This window comes from Choloepus didactylus, chromosome 22 (genome assembly GCF_015220235.1).
Source record: "Choloepus didactylus isolate mChoDid1 chromosome 22, mChoDid1.pri, whole genome shotgun sequence".
NCBI lineage: Eukaryota > Metazoa > Chordata > Mammalia > Pilosa > Megalonychidae > Choloepus > Choloepus didactylus.
Window position 1 is genome coordinate 24005125 of NC_051328.1, and position 22820 is coordinate 24027944.

A 22820-nucleotide genomic window follows, 5' to 3' on the forward strand; every position below is an offset into this window, starting at 1 on the left:
TGCTTTAGGCTGGAATCCATTGGAGAGGCTGTTAGGAGACTTGTTTCTCTGCTGCATCTGCATAGCAAGCATGTATTTGAGGTATCCTGGGAAGGAGAGGACTCGCTAAAGCTACTCCTTGGTGACACCCATTGGCTACAAATAAATGTCAGAGTGAAGGCCCTTCCACACGCCACCCACCCCACTGGCAGGAATCATTTCCTTTCCTCTGCTTCCACAGAATGACAGTTGTCTCTCAGAGCACAGACCCCACTGTGTGGTATGTGTGTGTCTGCCTCCCCCTAGGCTGTGGCTTCCAGAGGGTAGGGATCACTCATTATTCATCTTTTTATCGCCATCACACTGCCTGGGCATGAAGTAGGCCCTTAATAATGATTACTGAATCAGTGAGTAATCATGAGGCAGTAGCTGTGAAGAGTCACCCTCTTCCCAGAATTTTCTTTCGTTTTCACACTGCTGGTCTTGAGGAAAAATAAGACTTCCTCTCCCAAAGATAGATTATGGGAGTGTGGTAAGGTTAGTGGCACAGTTAAAGTTGGAAGCCTGGGCCAGGTGCCCTAACTCCTATTGTGTCCCAGCAGCTCCCTGAGAAAACCCAGGAGATGACTGCACAGCAGAGACCAGGCAGCATCTCTGTGGGTTTCACTCACAGGATTCAGCGGCTTAATGCGAAGACACTGATCATGGAACACTAAGAGTTATCTGCAAGTCTGGCTACATAATTTGTGGAGTCCAGTGCAAAATGAAATGCAGGATCCGTTGTTTAAAAGCAAGGGAAAAAAAAGTGCCATGAAAAGTATTAAAATATAAAGCTTTTTCCTTTCTTCAACAGTCTCTCTCTCCTGGCTTGCTATGGTGTTTGTTTGCTATTTAATGTTAAGTAGAGAAAAAGTTTAGTGTTAAATTATAACATGATTTTACTGTTCATCTTTATATTGTGCAATGCTAATTTTAAATGTAAATATGAGAGCATTTATCTCACATGCAGAATCACCAATATTATACAATTTGTATTCCTAGCTAGTACATCTGTATGTATTTCACTCTTAGTAGAACAGTGGAAACTCTGCACAAAACTAACTCAACTGTTTTTACTTCACTTCTTGATACACGCACATTGTATCAACACCTCCACTTTCCACTTACTGATGAATCAGAAAGACTGAAAGGAACAAGACCTACAGATTGCCCTATCTTTCCCTTCCCTTCTTTGTCATTGTTTTCGAAGTTAATTGTTGGCTAATACAGGGAAGTAACATGACGAAGAAAGGATATGGTAAGGTTCCTTGGTCATTGGCGTTTCTTAGAATGACATTGCCTTCTTTCTGTGTTCAAAGTAACTTCTGGTTCTAATGGAGAGTATGGCCTCTTTGGGCTGTTGGTGCCTCTGTTTGCTCAGTGGTAAACTAACCCGCTGGCCTTGCTCTTGCTTTGAGTCTTGCTTAATTCCCATGCATCATGTGTCCACCCGAATTCTGTGTTCATGGGGCATGATGAATGCTATAGCAAATGTACTGGCAAGGAATGGCAGACACAGATACTGCACGGATCTCCTCTGATTACACTCATGCACCATTGTGTCATTGGACTTCATTCACAAAACATAAAAATAAAATTATTTAGAATTTCAAGATGGCAAGAGCAGAACACTAAGACAAGCATTAAACCAACCTTCTGAGCACAGGGCCTTATGCAGCTGCACAGGTTGCATGCCCATGAAGCTGGCCCTGGTTGTCTGGGATGTTTCAGTAGACATTCTTAAATTTTTAATTTCTACCAAGTGAGAAACTGGCTAGGAGTAGCATGCACGCATGCCTTCATTCATTCATAAGAATTTATTAGATATCTACTATGTGCCATTCACTTCTACACCAGAGTGCATAAAACAGGATGTCCTCAGTGTCAGTAGTACTTGTGATCAGGTAAGGAAAATTTTTTTTTAAATATTTCCCATAAATATTTAATTTACAATGTGATACAGGCTATGGAACAGAACCACAGGAAGGGCAGGAAGGCTTGCTTAGATGGGGGTTAAGGAAGGTATCCATGAGGAAGTGGCATTTAGGCTGAGGGTGGGTAGGAGTTGGTAGGGTAGAAAGGAATGGAATGGTCTTCTAAGCTGAGGGTACAGCATATGCAGAGGTCTTGAGCTGTGGAGGAGCTTTGCTCACACAAGGAAAGAAAAGGTTTGTGCAGCTGGAGCCTGGGGAGCAAGAGACCAGCTGTGGGAAAGGCAAGTGGCCTGTGGAGCTTGTTTACCCCTTTTCCTGCCTTCCTCCTCCTACTCCCTAGTACCCATGCTGATCCAGAGCATCTAAAGATGGAAAAGGCTCATCTCTATTCTTATGCCAAAACCAAGATACATGGTGATACACACTTAACGTCCTTCTGTGGATGCTCAGGGAAACTTGGTCCCAGGTCACTTGCTTGTTACCCACCGAATTAACCATTTCTCATCATTTCCAGTCACCATCTCCAGTTCACTTCCCTATTCCTAAAATGTGACCTCTCATTCTTCTGACCTCTTATCACACTCTCTCAATACTCTCTTTTTCTGACATTTACCATGTTTTTTTCCATATTATCTTTATTTATGTGCATACCTTATCTTCCCTACCAAACTGTAAGCCTTTTAAGGGAAGGTTCTATATCAGTTTTACATTTGCCTAGTAGTTAATTCAGTAGTAAATTCAGCTAAATGTAAGCTCATCTATTTTTAATCGATTGATACAACAGACAGATGGTCATGACTGTGTCTGTCTTGTACAGGTACTGAGGGATGTCCTCAAGGATCTCTACCAGCTGCTGAAGCATGTGGTACATTTGGAGCCCGATGACGTGGCCAAGCTCCATGCCCAGCTGGCCCTGGAAGAGCTGGATGAAATAATGAGAAACTTCTTGTTCCCACCACAGAAGCTGCAGAAAAAGATTGTCGTCCTGCCATAGTTAGACCTGGCCCAGAGGACATGGAGGAGGGAGGGAGGGAGGGAGGGACCAAGCAGCCAAAGCAGTGCTCAACCCTTCCACCAAGTGTCCCACTTTATGGCTGACCCCAGAGGTGGCTTTGTCACTGATCACTTATGTCTTCAAGCTGACATTCATTCCCCGAAGGTCTGCATCTGTTCAGCCATCCTGCATCCAGCTCAAAGGGTGTGCAGGTGAAAGAAAAAAGATGACAAATATCATTAATCTGCGCATTTTTCACAGTCCTAAAGCATTTAGAGAGGGATGATTACCTAAGGGAAGTGTACTTTGAACACAACTGATAGAATTTAATTGATCATCCTCTTACAGCTTGAGTAGAAGAGGTTGGCCAATTGTAAGTTCCACATCTCGATATTCTTCCATGATCAGATTATTCTTCTTTGTCATAATGAGGAGCAGGTAGAGCTAGTCGTCCTTGGCTGCTTAAAAGGCATTTCAGAGTACAAAGATGCAGTTGGAAGTAGAAAGTGAAAGAAATTGTTATCAGAACATGCAAAATGGAATAAATTTATCTTGGCTTGAAAGAATAACAGGTCTGAATCTGGTCCTCTGCTATTGGGATGGGAAGCTGTGGAGTTGAGAAGGCTTTGATCCCCAGAAAAAGAAAATGAGGCTGGTTGACTCTCCTAGAGAAGTAGGGTAAGCCTGTGTCTGTTCTTCCTGTCACTTTTTTTCCCTCCCTCTGCTACTGTTTGCATACAGTTGCTCTATTGGGAGAAAAGAGCCACAGCATCTTCAACAAGAGTTTACATTCCCACATTTGGCTCTTGGCATCTTTAGAAAGGTGAATACTTAAGACTGTGGGTTGGTAAGAAATGCATGCTGCAAATGATGTTGCATATTGGTGACATGATGCCATAATTTCAGATGTAGCATATGCCATGGACTCCCCTTTATTTATTTATATATTTTGGCCACCTGCATTTTGATTACTGCTAAAAGAAATGACAAAAAGGAGAAACTGGCTAGCTGCTTCCGGCAAGCCCTCCCTGCTATGAACATCTTGACAAAACTAACCAACCCACAGCTCCATGATCAGTCCTCAACTTTGCAGGATTAGGTACAGAATTATCACAAGATTTTATCCATGCCTTCTGGGGTGCCCAGGCCCAGGGGAACCAAAACTGAAGAGACCAGAGGATCTATAAACAAACATGCCCATTTGCCATTTAACAGTAAGATATTTCTCTCTGGCCAGATTATAGACACCGTTCTTAGAACCTTCATGGTAGGCATCCTTTTAAAGAGAGCAAATTACAGACAATTACAGATCAAGGGTTAGGGTAGTGAGCAAAGAATAAGAACAAAGGCAGTCAGATATATATAAGGCATATTCTCATTCAGCCAGGGTAGCTGCATTAATTTCCATTCTGCAAATCAAGGAAGTCTAGAAAACTAGGATTCAGACTTTCAAATCAGAGAAGTAGCTCCTTTGAACCAAATGGATATACATTAAAAATTCTTGTTCCTTGACCTTCCTTTAACTAAACTCCATTCAGACCAGTTTAACTAAATCAGGTGGAATGTATTAGACCATGTGATTGACTGAACTTACAACTTTGTTTGCATTAAATACATTCCAGTTCTGAGGACATGGTTCATCACTTTGATTAGACTGAGAAACTCTCTAGTCTAAAACCTTATCTGGGGAGCACCTCATGAAGCATCCTAGTTCCTTTATTTCTATCTATAAATTCCCTCTTAATTTGGATTATTTGGCAAGTGGCTACAAGCATCTGTTCTTTTTTGATTTTGATGGATTCAATTCAGGGAGTGCGTTTTCTGACCTTAGTACCAAACTCAAGGGAAAGGAAGGAAGAGTTACTGTATTAGTTAAGGTTCTCTAGGGAAACAGAATCAACAAGAGATATCTATAAACATAAGATTTATAAAAGTGTCTCACATAACTGTGGGTATGCATGAGTCCAAAGTCTGTAGGGCAGGCAGCAGACTGGCAACTCCAGTGAAGATGTTCAGTGAAGTCCTCAGGCAGCAAACTGGCAACTCCAATGAACGTGTTCGATGAACTCAGGCAACGAACTGGCAACTTTGATGAACTCCTCGGGAAAGGCTTCGCTGGTCAGCCTAAGAAGTGGAGGTCCTCTATCTGTCTCACTTAAAAGTCTTCAACTGATTGGATTAAATCCAGCTGATTGCATTCTCTCACTGTGGAAGAGACACACCCTTCATTGGCTGCAGCCAATTGACTGATAATTTAATAAACCAGCCTGTTGGTTTCTTAACCAGCCACAAACATCCTCACAGCAACGGTTAGGCCAGTGCTTGTTTGACCAGACGCCTGGGTACCATCACCTGGCCAAGTTGACACATCAACCTAACCATCACAGTTACCTTCATGTAACTCTTACTATAATTTTCCAATTTATATGAAAAGTCCTTGAGAAAGAGCATGAGAACTTTAGGATAATAAAAGCACAAAACTGAAAAGGGGGGGGGCATCACCACCAGGGACCCAAAACCCATAGTAGGAAGGCGCCACAGCCTGTGTGGGGCGCCTCGTTCTTGCAGAAGCAGCATAGCCAGGCTTGCCTCCCTCCTCCACCCATCTCTTCTTCCTCAGAGGCCATTTTCTTCCTGCAGCCCTTTCCAGTCTCCCCTCTCCCTCTGTCCAGCGGAGGTCACCTGCATTGAAGAAACCAGGACTTGCCTTGACACCCCCCCTCCTCCCCCACTTCAGTGCCCAGCGGCTTGTCACCTAGATTCCCTGTATCACTCACCCAATCTTTTGCTTGGTCCCATCCCTCCTTCTCCCCTTCCTTTCCCTTCCTGGCCTTTTTCTCCTCTTTCAGACCCACTGTCCACAGCTCCCTTGCATTGTGGCAAGAGGCATGGAGGGGCCCCAAAGCAGTGGGTGCCATCAAACTCCAGGCTTTCTGCCCAAGTTTCAACTACTTGTTCAGGTTAGACTTCCTGAACATTCTGGACAGTTTTCCTCTCTGCTGTACTCTTTTTCCTACTTGGCACAAACTTGCCCTCTAAAAGTCCTCTGTTATTTAATCAGAAATCTTTTAACTTTTGCTTTTCTTCTTATCTCTACACACACATAATTTTCCATATTTGTTGTAGCTTCCTCCTTATCTTATTCCTCATTTCTTTACTGCCTCTCCATTTCTTCTACTCTTCTTTGGCTCTGCCCACCCACCCACTTGTAAGGGCCAAAAGGGACTAAAGGGTAGGAAAGCAAGTCACAAAACAACGACTATTTATTGAACCCCTACTCTGTGCCAGATACTGTAGTAGGGCTGAGGATGCAGCAGTGAACAAAACCAACAAAACCTTTACCTTCAGGGAGCTTACAGTGGAAAAAGACAGACAATAAACAGGATAGAGAAATAACACAGGTTGTCAAATGGTGATAAACTATGGAGAAAAAGTAGGGGAGGGGGTTGAGGAACAATTAGGGGTGGGGGGTAAGTTAAGATAAGTTGTGCAGAGAGGCCCTCCCTGAGAAGTTGATATTTAAGTAAAGACTGGAAGGAGGTGATAGAGTGAGCAGGAAGATATTTGAGGAAGAGTATTCCAGGCAGAGGGAATAGCAAGTCCAAAGGCCCAGAGGTGGGAGTGTGTCTGGCAAGATGCAGGAAGAGCCAGGAGGCCAGAGTGGCTGGAGCAGAGTGAGCAAGGGGTGGGGATGAGGTCAGAGAGGTGACGGACGGGTCATATCAGGCCTCTTTGGCATCTCTGAGCAAGGGAGGAAGCCATAGACCTTTATTATTATTATCATTATTATTATTATTATCATTATTATTACCCAAAGCCCTTTCACCTTGTTTCTGGAAAGTGCTTTGAGGTCAAGATGGTAAATGCTGTAAAATGTGAAATACATATAACCAAAAGGAGTTTCATACCCAGCCACAGTTTTTTTCTCATAAAATGGAGCAGTGAGCCCCCATCCCTTTCCACCATCCCGCAACCTAACATCAGTTGCTCTGTGTTGTTGCAATTCCTCTCTCTAACATCGGCAGTCTCTCGTCACCTGCCAAAGAAGAAAGAGGAACGCACATGTGTTGGTCTGGCCTGGGTCCACCCACCTTCTCCGTCCCTTTGTCTGGCAGGGGTGCAGGGAGTGGAGACTGCCTGCTGCCTGCCTATGACTCACGAGCAGTTTGCTGCACTGGAAGGATAGCTAAGACATCTGTGAGTTGATCAGTTCAGAGGAATAAATTGGGGGATGATTTCATCTGACATGTACAAAACCAGAATGGCTTCTGCAGACTTTTTGCACAGAAATCCAAAATCTCATCTGGGATTTCAGTGGCCAAGTCAGAAACAGGAACTGAGTTCCATCTGAGCTGCCGTCCGGGTGGGCCTAGAGGTAGCCACTACTCCCTGACCATGGACCTGCAAGGGTCTTCTGGCAGCAGCAGCCAGGACCTCTAGGAGCCCGACTGGTCCTCCAGCAAGGTCTGCAGCCACAGACATCCTGCAGTCACATGCAGCTGTCTCTGCAGTATGCAGCAACTCTGACTTCCATGCCCCACTCTGTATAGAACAGAATCTGCTTGGGGGCTGGGACTTTGTCTTGCTTCTTACAATACCCGCTGCTGCACTCTTCCTCACTGGCAGGGCTCGGGGCTCCTCTCTGCATCTGCACACTGGCAAGTGAGGAGTGAAGGCAGACTCCCTCCCCATCAGTCCTGGAAGGGACTTCGCCCACTTACCACCTCAGGGGTCATCACCCGCTGCTCCCCATAGTTTTTTGTATGTACTCAGTAGCTCTGTGTACCACGAGGGCTCCATTATTGCCCCTTCCCCAGATGACCCCCTGTGGAGCACAGAGTAGCAAGATCAGTTGCTCTGTGTTTCCTTTAGTTTGAAAAGTAATTTTTCCATTCATAAGCTTGTCTGATTCTTCACAACAACCTTCTGGAAAGGGGAGGACAGCTATTATTGCCCCTTTTGATGGGATTTGGCCTCCAGTCTCTTGTGTCCCAGCCAAGATGCTGTTTACTACATTGGAGGCCCTTCATGGACTATTTTGAACATCTGTTAAATACTATGGAGGCGCTTCTCCCAAAAAATGAGTATACAAGCAAAAGCCTTTCAACTAGACTACTGGTTGAGAGGCAAACTCAGGTGCTCATATATACATACATGAACCCCAGCACGTGGGTTCCCATGAATTCATCTGGTCCCCTGACCCAGGCTGAGGGGCACCCACCAAAAAGCCCCTGGGCTGCAACTCTGCCCTTTCGGAGAGTGTTGGGGAGTGGCAGAGCCCTCATGTATGGAAGCCTGGCTTTCTTGTTTGTAATTATTTCCTGATTTATGTTGTATAAATTACAACAAAATAAAAGTTATGTTACATACAGAAAAATTTCTACAGTCTTACCTCCACTCCCACCCCAACATGACAGTTTGGTGCATATTCCTCCAGATCTTTCTTTCCTTTTGTCCTTTTCAAAGCTAACATACATTCCTGCCTTCAAAATCAAAACAAAAATGGGAATACGATAAAGAGTGTCCTACGTAGTCATTTCTTATTTATCTTGGAGACACTCTCCTGTCATTTTAGTACCTACAGATCCTTCTCCTTTTTGGTGACCACACGTCTTCCATTGTATTGGTGAACTAGTTTTTTAAGCATTTGTCCGTTGATGGACAACTGAGTTGTTTCTAATTTCCAAAGACTATTCCGTGACTCTCAAACATAACTCTTTACCTACTTAAGTATTTCTATAGGATAAGTCCTAAGAGGTTGGAATTCTGGATCAAAAAGGTATGAACATTTTAAATGTTGGTACCAAAATGTGCACCATAAGTTTTGCCAATCTACACCCCCTCAATCTTCCCATCCTCAGTTAACATTGCTTTAATGAAATGCAGATTCAGTCTCCAAAGCTAAATGTTGACACCATTCTCTAAATAATTCAGTACTAGGAATTTTCTGTGTGCTGCAACTACCAACAGGGGCACAATAGCATGCTTTGCAAGTACCCTCACCAGCAGCCATATCCTGATTACAAGTACTGGTTAGTGACTTATAAGTACTCACTGTGGAGAGAAATCCTGAGCCACTACAGGCCTACTGTAAAGGGCTTTTCCCACATCCCCAGCTCTGTCCTTAGTGTATGGGATATGCCTTCTCATGGGGTTTTAACGTTCCCAAGATAGTGGCCATATTTCCTAAACCAGACTCAAAACATGTGGTCTCATGGCCTCTAAAAGTATTAAATTCATCCTATAAAATCCAGGATGAATGGCTCTGCATCACTGAACAAGATCATCACCATCGCAGTTAACTCTGTAAAGAGCTTATGTGCTGCTGTGCACTTGACACATTAATAAACCATTTAGTCCTCACACTGGACCTGTAACATAGGTATTATTACTGTCTCCATTTTACAGATGGGAAAATTGAGGCACACAAGAGGCTAATTAACTTGCCCCAGATTACACAGCTAGTTAGAAGTAGTCAAACCGGTATCTGAACCCAGAGAGTCTGGCTCCAAAGGCTGTGCTTTTAACCGCTGGCTTGGCTGCTCCTCAACAGATACTGTATTTCCAAACTGTTTGAAAAAAAAAAGTTCTTAATATAAATGAGGATAAAGTGGTTTTGTGCTTCTTTAAATGAACCACCTATGTCAAACTTCAGCCTGTTTCCCTCAAAATACTGTCTTTATACATCAAAACCCAACCTCAAACCCCAGAACTTGTTATATATCTTGAGTTTGACCGTGTAGTTTACTAGCAGTTGGAGATGAGTTTTGCTAAAGTTCCCCAGCCCACCTGCTCCTGTACTTTGGCAGCTTTTGTAAATTTCTTATTGAAAGGCCTGTTCTTCTGTGGGCACTACCTGTCTAGAAAGGTAGTAGACATCTATGATTGCCTTCCTGGGAGTAAGTACAGCAGTGGTGTGTGTGTGTGACGTAGGAAACGTAGCAAGTCTTCCCATGAACCCCAACCAGTGCACAGAAATTTCCCCATGTAAGGTGTGTTTTGTTTTGTTTTGACTTGGCTTTGTTTTTTGATGCTTTCATCTCCTATAAAGCAGGGCTTCAGTTCTCAGATTTCATTTTCAGAATGATATAATTTTTTAAGGTAGTACAAGTATTTATATCGTAAAACTAATGAGTAGCTTGATCTTTAAGGGGCAGGATCACCAACCAATACATGCATATTTTGTGTATGTGTGGACAGCAGGTATTTTTGACATTCAGTTTTGCTATACAAAAACAGAATGAATAATAATTTTTTTTTTGCAATAGGTAAGTAAAAGATTCACTTTGATTCTTTAGAGAGGAGAAAAAGGATTTGATGGTAGGTCTTCATTTTGCAGTTGCCATCTGTATGACTTTTCATAGTTGAGTTGTCTGTCTCCATCAATAACTGCTTCTCTGGTAATTCCATCTACTTCATCTATTAGTTTTCCTCCTAAGTTTGTCTTGATGTGATGTAGTTCTGCCACACTGATGCAACCATCGCCATCCTTGTCAAAGACTTGGAATGCCTTGTGGATTTTTTCTTCACTGTCTGTGTCTTTCATTTTTCTAGCCATCATGGGCAAAAATTCTGGGAAGCCAATGGTGGCATTACCACCAGCCTCCACTTCGTTGATCATATCTTGTAATTTGGCTTTTACTGGGTTCTGACCCAGTGATCTCCTGACAGTTCCGAGTTCCCTTGTTGTGATGGTGCCACCGCCATCTTTATCGAATGGGGAGAAAGCTTCCTTGAACTCAGCAATCTGTTCGGTCAGCTGATTAGCCATGGGGGGAGCACAAAAGGAGAAGAGCTGAGGGAGCAAGGGTGGTGGCACTGGCTCAGGTGCTGTGATGGCGGGGATGTCTCTGTGGTGGCGGCTGCTAAAACATGGTATTCAGTGCATTATTTTAAATGGTTATTTCATATATATTAATAGCTCTATTCCCATGCTGTCCATGAGAGGAAAAAAAGTGACACTGGAATTAAATGGCCCCCTTTTGCAGAAAGAAAAAACCAGATGCAGAGAGGTAAGTTCTTGCAGAGGATAACGGAAAAAGGAAAGAGTGTGCTAGAGCAGAGACATTCCTTCCTTTATTCATTAGTTCATAGTATTAACCAGTCAGCCAGCACCCAACTCCATCAGAGAAAGGCAAAGAGGCTGAGGGCGGGAGTTGTTGACATCAGGAGAGGGGACACCACCCTCTCTGCTGGGGAACCAGGAAAAGGGCTACTGGGCCTTTAAGTGGTTTATTAAATGATGAAAGATTTCATCTTCACTGTCAGTCTTGAGAACGGAAGCCAGCTCAGAACAAGTGCCTGGGTGGGGCTTTTCTGATGTGCAGCCCTAGTCATCACAGGCACAGGCAGCCTGGCATGGGGAGAACAAAGCCTCCTGCTCTGCACTTTTGGAGTCTCCAGAACTTGAACAACCCTCCCCTCCCCCACAGAGACACACCTTTATTGGACCACATACCCTTTTCAAAACTTCAAAACCTGTGGTGACCATATTAATCCTGGGGAAGGGCCAGCCTGAAATTAGGCTCTTTACTCAGAGAAGAGAATGGTGATGCTGATACTTCAAAGAACTGGGAATGGGGCAGGAGAGGTGGGGGGTGAGCTCCCCCCAAAAGAAAAAGAAACTCCTTATGAGTATCCTGTTGTTCAGCGATTGCAAACAAGGATCTAGTTTCTTCTTCATTGGTGTTTCTTCATGGCCAAGGCCAGTGCCGTGTGTGTGTGTGTGTGTGTGTGTGTGTGTGTGTGTGTGTGTGAGAGAGAGAGAGAGAGAGAGAGAGAGAGAGAGAGAGTGAAAGAGGGAGGGAGGGAGAGACAACAGCTCAGATACCTCAAGAGTATCTAAGGACAACCCTGTCCCCACCCCACCCCCTGCCACCTCCATCCCTTGGGTAGGGAAAGACCCCAAAGTGCAGAAGTTCTATCATTCAGAAAATGAAAGCTAATCCAAGTCATTTTTGGCAGCTCTTTCCACCACTGACAAGGGCAGGCTGTTTTTCTCCCAGTTCTCCTGGAAAAAGCAAGCGGCCTCTTTGCCAGCGAAAAGATTGTTTAAATCCCATTCCAGGTGCATTGCAGAGACCTGGGGACTGACCCTGCCCATCTGGTCCCATCTTCCTCTGTGTTTCTCCCTGGCTTTCCCTCTTAATCTCCAGTTTAAATAAGTATGCTTTCTCCTTTTCCTTTTTTTCCTTCTGGCTTGATGTATCATTAGTTCATCAGTAAGTTTTTTGTTTTTTTTTTTTGTTTTTTTTTTATCATCATTTTATTGAGATATATTCACATACCATGCAGTTATACAAAACAAATCGTACTTTCGATTGTTTACAGTACCATTACATAGTTGTACATTCATCACCTAAATCAATCCCTGACACCTTCATTAGCACACACGCAAAAATAACAAGAATAATAATTAGAGTGAAAAAGAGCAATTGAAGTAAAAAAGAACACTGGGTACCTTTGTCTGTTTGTTTCCTTCCCCTATTTTTCTACTCATCCATCCATAAACTAGACAAGGTGGAGTGTGGTCCTTATGGCTTTCCCAATCCCATTGTCACCCCTCATAAGCTAAATTTTTATACAACTGTCTTCGAGATTCATGGGTTCTGGGTTGTAGTTTGATAGTTTCAGGTATCCACCACCAGCTACCCCAATTCTTTAGAACCTAAAAAGGGTTGTCTAAAGTGTGCGTAAGAGTGCCCACCAGAGTGACCTCTCAGCTCGTTTTGGAATCTCTCTGCCACTGAAGCTTATTTCATTTCTTTTCACATCCCCCTTTTGGTCAAGAAGATGTTCTCCGTCCCACGATGCCAGGTCTACATTCCTCCCCGGGAGTCATATTCTACGTTGCCAGGGAGATTCACTCCCCTGGGTGTCTGATCCCACGTAGGGGGGAGGGCAGTGATTTCACCTTTCAAGTTGGCTTAGCCAGAGAGAGAGGGCCACATCTGAGCAACAAAGAGGCATTCAGGAGGAGACTCTTAGGCACAAATATAGGGAGGCCTAGCCTCTCCTTTGCAGCAACCGTCTTCCCAAGGGTAAAACTTATGGTAGAGGGCTCAACCCCATCAAACCACCAGTCCCCTATGTCTGTGGTCATGTTAGCAACCATGGAGGTGGGGTAGGCGAATACCCCTGCATTCTCCACAGGCTCCTCAAGGGGGCACTACATCTTTTTTTTTTTCCTTGTTTTTTTCTTTTTTTTTTTTTTAACTTTCCCTTCTTTTTTAAATCAACTGTATGAAAAAAAAAGTTAAAAAGAAAACAAACATACAATAAAAGAACATTTCAAAGAGACCATAACAAGGGAGTAAGAAAAAGACAACTAACCTAAGATAACTGCTTAACTTCCAACATGTTCCTACTTTACCCCAAGAAAGTTACATAATATAGCAACATTTCTGTGAACTTGTTCCTACTATATCCATCAGAAATTAACAGACCATAGTCATTTCTGGGCATCCCCAGAACGTTAAATAGCTTATCTGTTCTTCTTGGATTATTGTTCCCCCTTCCTTAATTGCTCTCTACTGCTAGTTCCCCTACATTCTACATTATAAACCATTTGTTTTACATTTTTCAAAGTTCACATTAGTGGTAGCATATAATATTTCTCTTTTTGTGCCTGGCTTATTTTGCTCAGCATTATGTCTTCAAGGTTCATCCATGTTGTCATATGTTTCACGAGATCATTCCTTCTTACTGCCGTGTATTATTCCATCGTGTGTATATACCACATTTTATTTATCCACTCATCTGTTGAAGGACATTTGGGTTGTTTCCATCTCTTGGCAATTGTGAATAATGCTGCTATGAACATTGGCGTGCAGATATCTGTTCGTGTCACTGCTTTCCGATCTTCCGGGTATATACCGAGAAGTGCAATCGCTGGATCGAATGGTAGCTCTATATCTAGTTTTCTAAGGAACTGCCAGACTGACTTCCAGAGTGGCTGAACCATTATACAGTCCCACCAACAATGAATAAGAGTTCCAATTTCTCCACATCCCCTCCAGCATTTGTAGTTTCCTGTTTGTTTAATGGCAGCCATTCTAACCGGTATTAGATGGTATCTCATTGTGGTTTTAATTTGCATCTCTCTAATAGCTAGTGAAGCTGAACATTTTTTCATGTGTTTCTTGGCCATTTGTATTTCCTCTTCAGAGAACTGTCTTTTCATATCTTTTGCCCATTTTATAGTTGGGCTGTCTGTACTATTGTCATTGAGTTGTAGGATTTCTTTGTATATGCAAGATATCAGTCTTTTTGTCAGATACATGGTTTCCAAAAATTTTTTCCCATTGAGTTGGCTGCCTCTTTACCTTTTTGAGAAATTCCTTTGAGTTGCAGAAACTTCTAAGCTTGAGGAGTTCCCATTTATCTATTTTCTCTTTTGTTGCTTGTGCTTTGGGTGTAAAGTCTAGGAAGTGTCCGCCTAATACAAGGTCTTGAAGATGTTTTCCTACATTATCTTCTAGGAGTTTTTTGGTACTTTCTTTTATATTGAGATCTTTGGTCCATTTTGAGTTAATTTTTGTGTAGGGGGTGAGGTAGGGGTCCTCTTTCATTCTTTTGGATATGGATATCCAACTCTCCCAGCCCCATTTGTTGAAAAGACCATTATGGCTCAGTTCAGTGACTTTGGGGGCCTTATCAAAGATCAGTCGGCCATAGATCTGAGGGTCTATCTCTGAATTCTCAATTCGATTCCATTGATCTATATGTCTATCTTTGTGCCAGTACCATGCTGTTTTGGCAACTGTGGCTTTATAATAAGCTTCAAAGTCAGGGAGTGTAAGTCCTCCCACTTCGTTTTTCTTTTTTAGAGTGTCTTTAGCAATTCGAGGCATCTTCCCTTTCCAAATAAATTTGATAACTAGCTTTTCCAAGTCTGCAAAGTAGGTTGTTGGAATTTTGATTGGGATTGCATTGAATCTGTAGATGAGTTTGGGTAGAATTGACATCTTAATGACATTTAGCCTTCCTATCCCTGAACGTGGAATATTTTTCCATCTTTTAAGATCTGCTTCTATTTCTTTTAGTAGAGTTATGTAGTTTTCTTTGTATAGGTCTTTTACATCTTTGGTTAAGTTTATTCCTAGGTACTTGATTTTTTTAGTTGCTATTGAAAATGGTATCTTTTTCTTGAGTGTCTCTTCAGTTTGTTCATTTCTAGCATATAGAAACATTACTGACTTATGTGCATTAACCTTGTATCCCGCTACTTTGCTAAATTTGTTTATTAGCTCTAGTAGCTGTATCGTCGATTTCTCAGGGTTTTCTAGATATAAGATCATATCATCTGCAAACAATGACAGTTTTACTTCTTCTTTTCCAATTTGGATGCCTTTTATTTCTTTGTCTTGCCGGATTGCCCTGGCTAGCACTTCCAGCACAATGTTGAATAACAGTGGTGACAGCGGGCATCCTTGTCTTCTTCCTGATCTTAGAGGGAAGGCTTTCAGTCTCTCACCATTGAGTACTATGCTGGCTGTGGGTTTTTCGTATATGCTCTTTATCATGTTGAGGAAGTTTCCTTCAATTCCTACCTTTTGAAGTGTTTTTATCAAAAAGGGATGTTGGATTTTGTCAAATGCTTTTTCAGCATCTATTGTGATGATCAATTGATTTTTCCCTTTCGAGTTTTTAATGTGTTGTAATACATTGATTATTTTTCTTATGTTGAACCATCCTTGCATGCCTGGAATGAACCCCACTTGGTCATGGTGTATGATTTTTTTAATGTGTCTTTGGATTCTATTTGCAAGTATTTTGTTGAGGATTTTTGCATCTATATTCATTACGGAGATTGGCCGGTAGTTTTCCTTTTTTGTAGCATCTTTGCCTGGTTTTGGTATTAGATTGATGTTAGCTTCATAAAATGAGTTAGGTAGTGTTCCATTTTTTTCAATGTTTTGAAAGAGTTTGAGTAAGATTGGTGTCAGTTCTTTCTGGAAAGTTTGGTAGAATTCCCCTGTGAAGCCATCTGGCCCTGGGCATTTATTTGTGGGAAGATTTTTGATGACTGATTGGATCTCTTTGCTTGTGATGGGTTGGTTGAGGTCTTCTATTTCTTCTCTGGTCAGTCTAGGTTGTTCATATGTTTCCAGGAAATTGTCCATTTCTTCTACATTATCCAGTTTGTTGCCATACAATTGTTCATAATATCCTCTTATAATTTTTTTAATTTCTTCAGGATCTGCAGTTATGTCACCTTTTTCATTCATTATTTTGTTTATATGGGTCTTCTCTCTTTTTGATTTTGTCAGTCTAGCTAGGGGCTTGTCAATCTTGTTGATCTTCTCAAAGAACCAACTTTTGGTGATATTTATCCTCTCTATTGTTTTTTTGTTCTCTGTCATTTATTTCTGCTTTAATCCTTGTTATTTCTTTTCTTCTACTTGGTTTAGGATTGGTTTGCTGTTCATTTTCTAGCTTCTTCAGTTGATCCATTAGTTCTTTGATTCTGGCTCTTTCTTCCTTTTTAATATATGCGTTTAGTGCTATAAATTTCCCCCTCAGCACTGCTTTTGCTGCATCCCATAGGTTTTGGTATGTTGTGTTCTCATTTTCATTCGTCTCTATATATTTAGCAATTTCTCTTGCGATTTCTTCTTTAACGCACTGATTGTGTAGGAGTGTGTTGTTTAACCTCCAGGTATTTGTGAATTTTCTAAGTCTCTGATGGTTATTGACTTCTAATTGTATTCCATTGTGGTCAGAGAATGTGCTTTGAATAATTTCAATCTTTTTAAATTTACTGAGGCTTGTTTTATGTCCCAGCATATGATCTATTCTGGAGAAACTTCCGTGAGCACTAGAAAAGTATGTGTATCCCGGTGATTTGGGATGTAATGTCCTGTATATGTCTGTTAAATCTAATTCATTTATCAGATTGTTTAGGTTTTCAATTTCCTTATTGGTCTTCTGTCTGGTTGATCTATCTATAGGAGAGAGTGATGTGTTGAAGTCTCCCACAATTATTGTGGAAGCATCAATTGCTTCCTTTAGTTTTGCCAGTGTTTCTCTCATGTATTTTGTGGCACCTTGGTTGGGTGCATAGACATTTACGATTGTTATTTCTTCTTGCTGAATTGCCCCTTTTATTAGTACATAGTGGCCTTCTTTGTCTCTCAAAACATCCCTGCATTTGAAGTCTATTTTATCTGAGATTAATATTGCTACACCTGCTTTCTTTTGGCTGTAGCTTGCATGAAATATTTTTTTCCATCCTTTCACTTTCAGTTTCTTTGTGTCCCTGTGTCTAAGATGAGTCTCTTGTATGCAACATATTGATGGTTCATTTTTTTTGATCCATTCTGCGAATCTATATCTTTTAATTGGGGAGTTTAATCCATTTACATTCAACGTTATAACCGTGAAGGCATTTCTTGAATCGGCCATCTTATCCTTTGGTTTATGTTTGCCATATTTTTCCCTCTCTCTATTAATATCCTTTATTGTACCCATACCGAATCTCTTTAGTACTGAACCTTTCTCCAAGTCTCTCTGTCCTGTCTTTGTTTCTCTGTCTGTAGGGCTCTCTTTAGTATCTCCAGTAGGGCAGGTCTCTTGTTAGCAAATTCTCTCAGCATTTGTTTGTCTGTGAAAAATTTAAGCTCTCCCTCAAATTTGAAGGAGAGCTTTGCTGGATAAAGTATTCTTGGCTGGAAATTCCTCTCTCTCAGAATTTTAAATATATCGTGCCACTGCCTTCTTGCCTCCATGGTGGCTGCTGAGTAGTCACTACTTAGTCTTATGCTGTTTCCTTTGTATGTGGTCAATTGCTTTTCTCTTGCTGCTTTTAGAACTTGCTCCTTCTCTTCTGTGTTTGACAGTGTGATCAGTATATGTCTCGGAGTGGGTTTATTTGGATTTATTCTATTTGGAGTTCGCTGAGCATTTATGATATGTGTATTTATGTTGTTTAGAAGATTTGGGAAGTTTTCCCCAACAATTTCTTTGAATACTCTTCCTAGACCTTTACCCTTTTCTTCCCCTTCTGGGACACCAATGAGTCTTATATTTGGACGTTTCATATTATCTATCATATCCCTGAGGTCCGTTTCGATTTTTTCAATTTTTTTCCCCATTCTTTCTTTTATGCTTTCATTTTCCATTCTGTCATCTTCCAGGTCACTGATTCGTTGTTCAACTTCCTCTAGTCTTGTACTATGAGTGTCCAGAATCTTTTTAATTTGGTCGTTTCTTTAATTTCCATAAGATCATCAATTTTTTTATTTAGTCTTGCAATGTCTTCTTTATGCTCTTCTAGAGTCTTCTTGATTTCCTTTATATCCCGTACTATGGTCTCATTGTTCATCTTTAGTTCTTTGAGTAGCTGCTCTAGGTGCTGTGTCTCTTCTGGTCTTTTGATTTGGGTGCTTGGGCTTGGGTTATCCATATCGTCTGGTTTTTTCATATGCTTTATAATTTTCTGTTGTTTTTGGCCTCGTGGCATTTGCTGAACTTGATAGGGTTCTTTTAGGGTTTGTAGACCTATTGAAGTCCTTATCTCTAATTTATCAGATCTACAGCTTCGTGGAGTACACTTTCTCTAACTAACCAGCAGGTGGCGTCCACGAGCCACCTGTCCTCCACAAGCCATTTCTCCCCTGCTTAGCGTTTTTGGTGAGTGGGGGAGTGAGTCTTGTGGGGCCCAATTGGTGTACCAAGCTTGCGTGTTTAGTTGGTGTTGCCTGCCCTGTATGTGGGGCGTGTTTCTGGGCAGTCAGGGAGGGGGGGTGGACCTAACAATCAAATCTCCCTGGTGATCCTAGAGTTTTAAAGCTGCTGCAATAGTCTAATCCTTCAGTTCAGTCCTGCCACAGTTTGTCTCTGCCACTGACCCACAAGTCCTTAGTATTGGCGTATGGCTCCTGAGACTTGCATGTGGGCCCCTCTTCCAAGCTGTGCACCCCGGGTCCTCTGTTGAGGGATGACTGTGCTATGTCACAGGTGAGTGCCGTCCTCCCAGGGCAGTTCTGGGCTGCTGGGCTGTGTAGGGAGGCTCCCAGTCTGCTCAAATGATGGCTGAATGGGGCTTTGTTAATTCACACTGCTCCACCTTCCCAACTCTGGGACAATCAGCTGAGGTTGCAGGGAAGGCTAATGTCCACACCCAGTTTTGTGGTGTGTGCCTGTTATTTGAAGCACTTCCATCACACTGGGTTGTGTGGGGCAGCTCTGGGCTATGGGGCTGGCGATGGGCAGGAGTGTTTCCTGTCCACCAGGATGGTGGCTGTGAGCGGACACCCCCCTTTTCTTGGGAAGTTGTGGTGTTTAGTGAATTTTCTCAGCCACTGGATTATTGCCTTTTGTCTCAGAGCTCTCTTAGTTCTGCTCTTGACTTGATGTGCCCAAATTGAAAGTCTTTGAAGCTTTCTGTATTGGGCTTCTTAGAGTAATTGTTTTAGAAAAAGAAAAAAGGATTAAAAAAAAAAAAAAAAAAAAAAGGGCCCTCCTCAGAGATCTAATGGGTTATTGAAATGCTAATAGACAAAGCAACCAGGGCCATTAAGGAAAGGTCCACAGGGCAGAGAGATCAGCTTTTCTTCGGGATTTGCATATGCGCCTCAAGGCCTGAGCTCCGCCCTTCCCCTTTCTGTGTTCACCAGAACTCCAAAAATCCTCTGCTTTTATTTTGGAGTTTTTCGTGTTGTTGTTTTTTTTCTATGCCTGTCTCCTCTCTGCTGGGCTGGCTGCTCTCAGATTCTCTGGTGTCTGGTCTCAGTCTATCTATGGTTGGAGTTTGGATCAGTAGAATGAGTTTCCGATAAGGGCTGCCACTGCAGTTCTCCCTTCTCCTTCCTGGAGCTGACAGCCCCTCCTCCCACGGGACTGAGCCTGGCAGGGAGGGGCGCGGGTCCCCTGGCCGCAAAAACTTACAGATTTCGCTGATCTCAGCAGTTCGACATTTTCATGAGTGTTGTATGAAGTATGCCCAAAGACAGATTGCTCTGTGGTGTCCAGTCCACGCAGTTCCTGGCTTTCTACCTACTTTCCTGGAGGAGTAACTAAAATATACAGCTCACCAGTCTGCCATCTTGCCCCGCCTCCCCCATCATTAAGTTTTTAAGTCAGTTGGTTCAAACAGGTGCCTACACTATGCCAGCCATGTTGCTAGAGGAAAATGAATAGATATTCTTCTTATGCTCTAGAGCTTACCACCTGGGTTGGCTGGCTCTCTACAGTCCTCTCAGTGCCAAAAATGCACTTGCAGATCTCAGCTAAGGAGAATCCTCAGGATGCATTCTCAACTTTGGACGTATAGCAGGATTGCCTTGGAAATTAAAAAAAAAAAAAAAAAAAAAAGAAATTCAAGCCTGGGGCCCTTTCCGAGTGATTCTGATTAAATTGATCTGGGATGGGGTCCAGGCATTAGTGTTCGTTAAAAACCTCCCCCGATTTTAAGATTCTAATGTGCAGAAGCCAGACATGAGAACCCATTGTGTTAGCTTACCTGGTGGGGTAAGTGTGCGTGGGTTAGGGGGGTGTCCTAGCACACAAATCTGCTGCATGTAGGACATAGTTTGGGGAATCCCTCCCCATGAAGGAGCTGATGGAAACTTCCTCTACCCTATCCCTTATCTAACTGCTTTTATGGAGGGTGCAGCTTTGGACATCCCCCGTGACAGTGACTAACAATGTATTTAATCAGGAAATGGGACATAAGGCAGAAGTGCCAGCACATTTAAGAATTGCAGTTGATGTTACTGTAAAAGGACTGAGATGAATTTGGAACAATGTTACCTTCAGTGATTTGTTCCCCTCCTGGTGCCTGGCACATTACCTATTTTGATAAGCCTGAGAAAGTGGGTGTGCACTTGTGTAACTGAGCAAGTATGTGTGTCTCCATTTTGTGTCAGAGAGTTCTGTGCATGTGTTGGTGTGAACATGCACATAGGGACTTGCATGGGGGTGGGTTTACAATACCCAAAAGAGACTCTCCCCAGGGCTTCTGTGGGCAGGATGGCAGTGCTGTTGACATCCGGGGCCTTTTGTAACTGAGAAATTAAGAATGAACAAATAATTAGGATGACTGAATCATTATACAGACACCTTTTTCTTACTTTCTAGTATATTGTAGAATAGACAAAAGGAAATACCCAAAATTGCTGAAAGCCACGGTACTGTAACCCAGATGCCTTGATCTTTGATAATGATTGTATAACTGCCTTGATCTTTGATAATGATTGTACAACTATTCAATCTTTATCTTGTGATTGTAAAAAACATCATGACTGACCCTGCTTGTAACCCATTTTCCTGTTTTACAACTTTAGAGTCTTAGTGAAGGAACTTGAGTCATTCCAAAACTAACCCACCCAATTCCTATACTATCTTACTAGATGAAGCTTGATCTAACCAAAATTGGCCCGTCTGACATGTGCAGGATCTTAAACTTTAACCTATAAGCAACTGATACCTCATTATAATACTAAAAATCACACCCATAATCATATTAAGGCCACCATTTTCTTATATATGTTCTGTGACTAAGCATGTAATCAATCTGTACATGTTCAATAATTAGGTAATCTCTTACTTCCATCATCTTGAGCCATTTATACTCATTATCCTAAAACCTGCCCACCTTTTGATACTATATAACTATCAGAATTACTGCAGTTCAGGGAGACAGATTTTAGGCCTACAGGCCATCTGCTCTCCTAGCCTCACGAAGCAATAAAATCTTTCTCTTTTAGAAATCCTGGTGTCATAGATTAGCTGTTATGCACATCAGGAACGGAACCCCGGGTTTGATTGGTATCAATTTGGCGACTCGGGTGGGATATAAGGAAGAAGGAGTCCAACTGTCTGAGGTCCGGGAGCCCCAGCAGGACAGGTTAGCACAGTAACCGAGTCTTTGGCGGCCGCCTAGACCCTGTTCATCTAGAAGTTCGACCACCATGTTCTTCATGCCCTGCCTGCGCCCCAGGCTCATCGGTGCCCTGAAACCTCAGAGAGAGAAACCACTTCAGAGTTCCAGGTCCAGACACCTGCCTGGGTGAGCAGGTCTTCACGGCAGAAGTGGATTAGGAAGTTAGTATGGGGCCAAGACTCAAGGCCCTAGGTCCCATTTCCCCTTGCACTGACCTCTACACCTTTCTGTTTTCTGAGTACTACTCTGAATGAGGTTTGAGGCCCCAACCTGAGTCTATCTGTTGAGTATACTCCTAATATGTAAATATATACTGTAAAGAAGAAATCTAGCAATTAATATTTAATGAAATGAAGTGTTTAGTGTCTCTTTGTTAATTGGTGTGTTACTTAGATATCTAATAAGTGTCAAGAGTCTGTTTAAACTAATTGGTGTGTTATTGAATTTGTATTGTTCAATTGTGCCTAATTAATTACTGATTATAGAAATTCTTTAAAATGGGAAATTGTAAGTCTATTAGCATTCTTAATTGTAGCCCCTTGGACTGTATTTTGAAAAATTAGAAAGATTTTAGTTACAAACCTATAAGAAAGCAAAACTGCTTTCTTCCCATAACACAATATGGCCTCAATATGATTTCGAATCAGGTGAGGAATAACCTGAGAACGGTTCTATAGAAAAGAACACTGTTACAGTTCAAGTTGTTCTGCAAAGGAGAGCAGAAATGGCCTGAGACAATGTATATTCAATCCTTTATTTGTTTCTCTCAGCAACTGAGGATGATGAGAAAATATAAAATTTTACCTGTAAAGATCAGCAGAGAAAAGAAAAATATCCTCCCTGATTAAAATTCAGGGGATTCAATAGAGTCTTTGTTACCTCCTTCATCTGCTCCATCTCAATCCTATAACTGAGGGGCTGATAGATCAGAAAACAAGGAAGCTCCCCTACCTCCTCCTCCTCTGTATCCCCCTTGACCGGACATAAA

At 42.2% G+C, this 22820-nt stretch overlaps 2 protein-coding genes across 2 annotated transcripts in view; one reads left to right on the plus strand and one right to left on the minus strand.

The window, feature by feature from the left end:
* TANGO6 (transport and golgi organization 6 homolog) overlaps positions 1-3512 on the plus strand; it is a 240357-nt gene extending 236845 nt beyond the window's left edge. Inside the window, exon 17 of the mRNA XM_037815789.1 lies at positions 2695-3512. Coding sequence (XP_037671717.1) covers positions 2695-2946 — 252 coding nt within the window. The 3' untranslated portion in view covers positions 2947-3512. The remainder of the gene's footprint in view (positions 1-2694) is intronic.
* A 5835-nt stretch (positions 3513-9347) lies between these two features.
* Positions 9348-11685, minus strand: LOC119518843 (calmodulin-A-like). The gene has a single exon (XM_037816253.1). The coding sequence runs from the start codon at positions 10715-10717 to the stop codon at positions 10241-10243; it is 477 nt and encodes a 158-aa protein (XP_037672181.1). The 5' UTR covers positions 10718-11685; the 3' UTR covers positions 9348-10240.
* Between the last annotated feature and the right edge of the window lie 11135 nt (positions 11686-22820).